Source organism: Hyalella azteca, unplaced genomic scaffold, assembly GCF_000764305.2.
Source record: "Hyalella azteca isolate HAZT.00-mixed unplaced genomic scaffold, Hazt_2.0.2 contig6762, whole genome shotgun sequence".
Classification (NCBI taxonomy): Eukaryota; Metazoa; Arthropoda; class Malacostraca; order Amphipoda; family Hyalellidae; genus Hyalella; species Hyalella azteca.
In genome coordinates, this window is record NW_025936912.1 from 7,153 (window position 1) to 14,600 (window position 7,448).

General features: G+C 36.5%; 1 protein-coding gene across 1 annotated transcript; it reads left to right on the plus strand.

Annotated features, from left to right (window-relative positions):
- The first annotated feature begins 732 nt into the window (after window positions 1–732).
- Window positions 733–3,020, plus strand: LOC108675615 (vesicle transport v-SNARE protein vti1-like). Its single transcript, XM_018163641.2, has 4 exons — window positions 733–736; window positions 998–1,146; window positions 2,148–2,234; window positions 2,871–3,020. The coding sequence occupies exons 1-4, from the start codon at window positions 733–735 to the stop codon at window positions 3,018–3,020; spliced, it is 390 nt and encodes a 129-aa protein (XP_018019130.2).
- The last annotated feature ends 4,428 nt before the right edge of the window (window positions 3,021–7,448 follow it).

The following is a 7,448-nucleotide window of genomic DNA, read 5'->3' on the forward strand; positions in this document are numbered from 1 at the left end:
TAATGTGAATAAAGCCAATAATATTCTGGAGAAAGTTCTACAAAGTTCTTCGCTCCACATTCTATGTAAGCAATGATATAGGATCAGGTAGCAAGGTTCAATAAAAGACGTCTCTGTATGGGGAGGCACCTGATGAAATATCAGGAGGCCTTAAAAGCTCATAGAAGCCCGTCAGTAAGACCGAAGGCAGGAGGTAAGGCGATCGTATTCAAGGATATTGAAAGAGTGGCCAACGCGTGGTACAGTTCCCATTGAAAATCGTTGTAGGACCATCGATAGGGTCTGCATGAACTCATGCCTCATATTATCGTACGGATATCGAGCATTAACGTGGCATGGAATAATATTTTTCGCCAGGACAATACAATATGAGCGGAATTTTGTTTTTAGATGAAACGGAATATTTGTCAAAAATATGTCTGCTGGCAAACGGCAGCCCCAGTAAGTTTACTAAGTTATGTCTTAAATAGTTGCATTTCAAGTAGATTCAACATGACTATGGGTAGGGAATATAATTAGATGCAATTTTAAATTTTAATATTCCCAAACCCCAAGGCCAAAGATTTTGGTAATAATTCAGAAAATGTTTTTGACCCAATCTGGAAGATTGAGCAAACATTTTAAAATTTTCAATTGCAAACCATCATTTGACAGGTAATTTTTCAAAATTTCAAGACAAAATATGCCATTTTTATTCTGTTTTAGGGAAGAAATTAGTCAAGAGCCTTAGGAATGGGTCAGGGTGCAGAGGGTGGAAGCAGTGTCACAATATATGGGTTTTTAAGCCCAAAGTGTTGCCAACCATTTTCAAGATGCGTCGCCAGGTAATTTTTAATGAAAAGCCATTTATGCTGAGTAATGAAAAACTATTTACAAGCCACAAACTTATATACAAGGTTGCATGCACGTGTTNTCACTTGACATTAAATTTATTCTGCATGTTCTATAAACTGGCACTGTATGTAGGTACCATGCTTACCTTGTTCCCTCATTCCAGAGACTGAACGAATTGAGCTATTGAGTGGGGGCAGGGATGGTGTCATGTACAGTGGCACTGCAGGCCTGCCAGATGAAATGCGGGAGCAACTCTTGCAAGACAGCGACAAACTGGATATCACTTCAGCCAGACTCACTAGAAGCTACCAGGTTGTTCCTTAATTTTTTCAAAAAATTCCCAACCAATTTGGTTTTACTATATTGATTGTATTTTTTACCTTTCAATGCACTTCAGTTGGTGTTTACAAATTTATTTTGTTCTCTTTCTATGTTTCTTTGTCAATTTAATCAAGAAAAAGTTTTTCCCCAACTCGACCTCTCAATTTTTTTCATAATGTTACAAGATGCTAACTATCAGGTGTATCAGACATGTAGTAGTCCCGAGGGTGTTTTTGTTGTGTAGGTTTCAGGAAAACCAAGATTTATTAATGGTCTCCACCACCCCTTCAACCATCCCTTTCCACCTTTTTATCTGACCTTTTCCTCGTATTTGTTTAACAAAATATTCAGAATCAATAGAACAAGAAATAACAAAGTATGTACAGTGGAAGAAAAAGTGAAAGAGATTAAAACCGAGGCATTGAGGGTCCACTTTGAAAAAAGACATCTAATAGTTTGCCAGCATTTCCCCTGTCTGAAAAACAAAAGAGATTAAAACAAGATGAACCCAAGGAGTGCACTAAATCCATCCAAAAAATAACATATACAAAACTTTAACATGACTAATTGATTGAATCATTTTTATGCTGCTTATCTGTAATTTATCTTTAATTTCTCTTATCAATCATGGGGTACTCTTCATTTATTTTATACTTTAACTGTAAATGTATTTGCATCATAGGAAAAAGGGGGTTTGCAGGACCCCTAGGGGGAAAATTTCAATTTCTTGCATGATCATTAAATAGGGGCTTCCCACAACAATGAACTCATCCATCCTACATTTATAATATTGCATGAATATAGTAGAAATTGATTTAAAATTTATGCATAAGTATTTTTTTAAAAATCCCATTACTTTATTGTTTTTTTTTTTTTGCTGGTCAGTACTTTTACATTAAATGTCTAAATTCAACCATGACGTTATTTTAATATAATGTTTGAGCTTTACACTGCTAGAGTTATGCTTTATTATAATTATTTATGTTTTGAAGGTTGCATTGGAAACTGAAGCCATTGGAGCAGAAATACTTGGAGACTTGCACCATCAGCGCAGCACCATACAAAACGCCAGAAGTAGAGTGAGTTCCGCGGCATTCAAGAGCCAATTTCAGATAGTGCTGTTACATATTGTGTTATTTTGCATTAGTCCAGCACAGTGGTGGTCACAGTCCGCTAATCCGCTAGCCGCTAATTAGCAAAGCTGACGTTTTCCTGAAGCGCTGTGCCACACTCATGGCTGACTACGTCAACATATGTACGTCAACTAATCACGTCAAAAACAAAACTAATCTACGTAATCTATCTACAACTAATCACGTTTGTAACAAAAGACGTGATAGGTTACTCAAGACGTGATTGGTTGACGTAGTCGGCCATCAGTTTGGCACACCAGCTAAGGAATTCGTAAGCTTCGCTAATTAACGGTTAGCGGATTAGTGAACCCCACCACTGGTCCAGCATATGCTCAATCATACAGCATGAAGAAGTCATTGTAAAATATATATTTATAAATGCTTAGGCTGTGGTGTGGAATATATATTTGCACATGGAATTCGAGAGCTTCGTTTCCACAGCTGCAGACACGAGCCTGAACAGTTAAAATAAATTATTTTTCAGAGGCTGAAAACTGGAACTGTATTTTATACAGTTCCTCTGTATTTTATACAGTTCCAACTGTATTTTATACCTTTTTAATTTAAATATTGTTCCCACAGCTGCACGAGGCAGACGAGGACCTAGACACCAGCTCCCGCGTGCTGGGCGCCATGCTTCGTCGCGCGCTCCAGCACCGCTTCATCGTCGGGGCAGTGCTTGTCTTCGTCTTTATCATCATTCTTCTCGCTATTTATTTCTCATTCAGATAACTTACCGCTGGATAAATTTTTCCATGCTTTTTTTTATTTAAGGTTTCTGTTGATTTATTTATAGCTGATGTAGTATTTATTACGTAGCAACATACGTTCTACCAACTTTAACTGATACATTGTAATACACTCGTTCTGCGAAATTTATTTATTGTGTAGGTACACAATGATTGAGCTTGTTATTACACAAACTTGCCGTTCACTTAGCATCTTCTAAGTCATTCAGACTCAGTCTTCACTGCCAATCTCTTCGATTGATTATCGGTAACTATAAAAGTAATTTTTATTCATTTCTGTGGTGAAACTCGTCATATCCCTGTATATTCCCGTTGTTATGTATTGACACACCCTGAGCCTGCTATTAATGTTGTATTAAAATACCAACAAAATGCGCGTCATTTGGCCACACATATATATATAGTGAAATGGCGAGCGTACAATATATTACCTAGTATTGAATCTTAACAACCTAATCTATTGCTAATCATTATAACTAGCTCTCGTACGACTAATCGTCTCAACGTCATCCAATAATAACACTGGAAAAAATCTAATATATGGCACTCATTGTTTAATAATAATGTTAATAAATAGCTTCAATCGAAAATTCGCTAGANTCCCGAAACACGTGTAAATTCTGCAACTTATACTTAGGAAGCAACGTTTTTAATTTCAGTGTTAGATCATACGTAGTACTATCAATGTGATTATTTAGTCTTTAGAGGTGTCAAAGTGACAATATCCCGAAACACGTGTAAATTCTGCAACTTATACTTAGGAAGCAACGTTTTTAATTTCAGTGTTAGATCATACGTAGTACTATCAATGTGATTATTTAGTCTTTAGAGGTGTCAAAGTGACAATATCCCGAAACACGTGTAAATTCTGCAACTTATACTTAGGAAGCAACGTTTTTAATTTCAGTGTTAGATCATACGTAGTACTATCAATGTGATTATTTAGTCTTTAGAGGTGTCAAAGTGACAATATCCCGAAACACGTGTAAATTCTGCAACTTATACTTAGGAAGCAACGTCTTTAATTTCAGTGCTAGATCATACGTAGTACTATCAATGTAATTATTTAGTCTTTTAAAGGTGTCAAAGTGACAATATCCCGAAACGCGTGTAAATTCTGCAACTTATACTTAAGAAGCAACGTCTTTAATTTCAGTGCTCTATGGTGATGTTCATCTTGACTTACGGTGCGAGATAGCTAAATAGCTGAAGCGCTAGTAAACATTTGGCCACTAAACTAACTAACCTAGATCATACGTAGTACTATCAATGTGATTATTTAGTCTTTAGAGGTGTCAAAGTGACAATATTTAGATTCGTCGCCGGGGGGCTCCTCGAATTAATTTGAATGACGGTTTTGCTTAGAACGAGACTGAAACTTTTATTTTTTGCGGATGACACCTCAGCTTTTAACTTGCGAACCTATCTAACGGAAAAGTCGTAAAGATATCCTAAATATGTGCAAATAATATACATATTTCGTGTTAGTAGCTAAATGGTACTTTTCCATNTATGGCAAGTGTTCCCCTAGAACTTTCCGCAACGATATTATCACACTGAACAAAGTTCAAGAACAAAGAAGAATATCAACTTGTTTGATGCAACAGATGCTGTGTTCGGTGGTTGCCGGGTCGATTTTTCGCAGTTATACGCACGGTTTACAAATTTAAGAAGGAGACTAAGACATCGCGTGCAAACAAATATGTAAGTAAATAACTATGAAAAAACACTAAAAGCCTCGCCCCGATTAAAACAAACACTTTTTTATGGACCAAATTCTGGGTTGCACTCAAATTCCGTGCATAATAAAAAAAATTTATAGGTAAGTGTCCCTTACATCCTTCGGCTCAGTTCCTATGAAATCTTAAATGCTTTTGTTTACTCCACAATAAACTGTACCTTTAAATAAAATGGTTCCTCTTATGAAACGGTGCCTGAAATAAATTGGTTCAGCTCTTATATGAAACGGTACTTATATCCTTTGTTTTGTTCTCCTGAAAATATTTTCTCATAAATTATTTGACTTAATTTATTTTGAACATCATATTTTTGTTAAGAGCCTGATAATTGATGTCCAATAGTTTCCATTTTTAACCGCTGAAGGGGAGTGGACTGTTTCGTTTATTTAAAAATATTTCCATTTTAGATAGGTCAGCTAGTTAAAGCATGCGTCCACATCTTAATGCTGAATTGCCATTCATTTTGGACAAAATTGAAACTAAAGAAGTGAAGCGGTTTACTAATCGTTATTTAACGCGGACGCTTCACAGTCTTTTTAGCGCAACTTCTCATTTATGGAAAAAGTGCACTATTGTGCTCGCCATGTCCGTCTGTCCGTTCGTCCGTGACCAAGTTTTCGTCGACGATAAAATGCGCTCTCTGTCACTCACTGCAGTGAGTAACTCAAGTTAGATTTTTTAACTTAATGGTTGAAGTAGTTTCTCTACATATGATCGTATCTAAGGTCAGCTTCAATTGGGTTTATAATTGTGCTCAATAAACAGCGTGACTTTATATTTTCATCTAGAAAACATTACCAATTTTCAGATTTAACAATTAGCAAGCGAAAAAAAAAAAATTCGGCAAGGAAGTGACAATTGAGCGACCGATATTATTTTATCGTTAACAAATAGAATTATCTCGTTAATTTCCAATTCATCTGTGAATCGTAAGCTATAAAGGAAAAATTTTTAATATATATCAGGAATTTCGCCCAGCAACGGGAAATCAATAATTATTGCATCTGAATTACAGTGATTTAATTAACTTATAAATTCTCATCTCACACATTCTCGATTCTTTTTCGGCAAGTATTCACTGGATTCTACTGAATGAAAAATATTTTTATCCTTTTGACCTGAACATGCGATGTGCTGTGATTGCCTAACGTCTTTTCTTTTTATGGAATAATTTTCGCATTCACTTGATCGATCTCAGGTCCTTCTATGCAGAAACTAATGAAATTCTGATTACTTCACGATGATTATTTTCCAGGATATTACAAATTCATTTCATATCATCGTTCTATTGAAAACTCATACAGATGCACACCTGGTGAATGGAGGAGAACCATGTTCTTTTTCGTATCTATGCTTAATAATGTATTTCTTTCTTTTCCAATCTGTGCATAGTAAGGCATCTCTTTCTTTTCCTATCTGTGCATAGTAATGCATCTCTTTATTTTCCTATCTGTGCATAATAATGCATCTTGATTAATGCATATACCAAGTAACAAGAGCGAAGCAATCGTGATTGCAAAGCAATTATTTTCTCAGATGTCAAGTAGCAGTTGACGGGCTCAGTAGCAAGTGTTCCCTAAGGAACAAGCGTTCACTATCTATTTCCTCTTCGTGAATATCACACTGAACATACAATTTCAATAACAAAGAATAACATCAGCTTGTTTCGTTCAACAGATGCTGTTCTCGATGCCATCACAGTTGAACAGTTGAAACAACGTTGTTTCAACAATTTCTCACAGTTACGCACTTTCTTCTTCGTGATTATAACACTGAACAAACAAGTTATATACTGTAATTTGGAAAAGTACAAACCTTATTGAAGAATACATGGTTAGCCTCATTAAACAAAATGTAGAAAAAGTTGGACAAATTGAACCAATCTGCAATAACCCAGGGCACAATCAGAATGAATAACGAATCATAATGCCCAAATATTGACACACTTCATAACGCACAGCACGAGCAGAGAGCGGAGTAGCACTGATACGCCCGTTTGCCAGGCCAAACTGGCTAACCCACACAAGCGCAAAAAATATAACTCAGTACTCACTGCAGTGAGTGACAGAGAGCGCATTTTCTCGTCGACGAAAATTTGAGGTCACGGACGGACAGACAGACAGACGGACGGACGGACATGGCGAGCACAATAGTGCATTTTTTCCATAAATGAGAAAATTCGCTAAAAAGTGCATGGCTATTTGGGCAAAGTTCAACTCATTTTTGTGAGTGTAGATATTAGGTTACGGGCTGAAGTTCATTTACCAACACCAATCTTTCAACAATTATTCTTGCTTCATTTCCTTCATCACCCTCCTCTTAACCCTCTCTCTCTCTCTCTCTCAGCGTTCCACACTCTAATAATATAAATTTCCATCTCAATAGCAGCCACATATGCTGTTTCTGACAAACGCACATTCAAAGCAGTCTGTAACTCACCTGTTCTTATTTACTCACGCAATCCCATCACTCACACTCTCATTCAGATCCCCCTTCATCATCACTCATCGGTCCCTCGCTTTTATTCATATATACCATAACACAAAAACAAAGGCGTTGAAAAATAGACCAAATATGGCCTATCACCGATTCGTGTTCATGACTTGTCACTTAGAGATCTTAGGACTGGCCTTTTGACCAGATCTGAGGACGGGACTTTTGACCAGATCCGA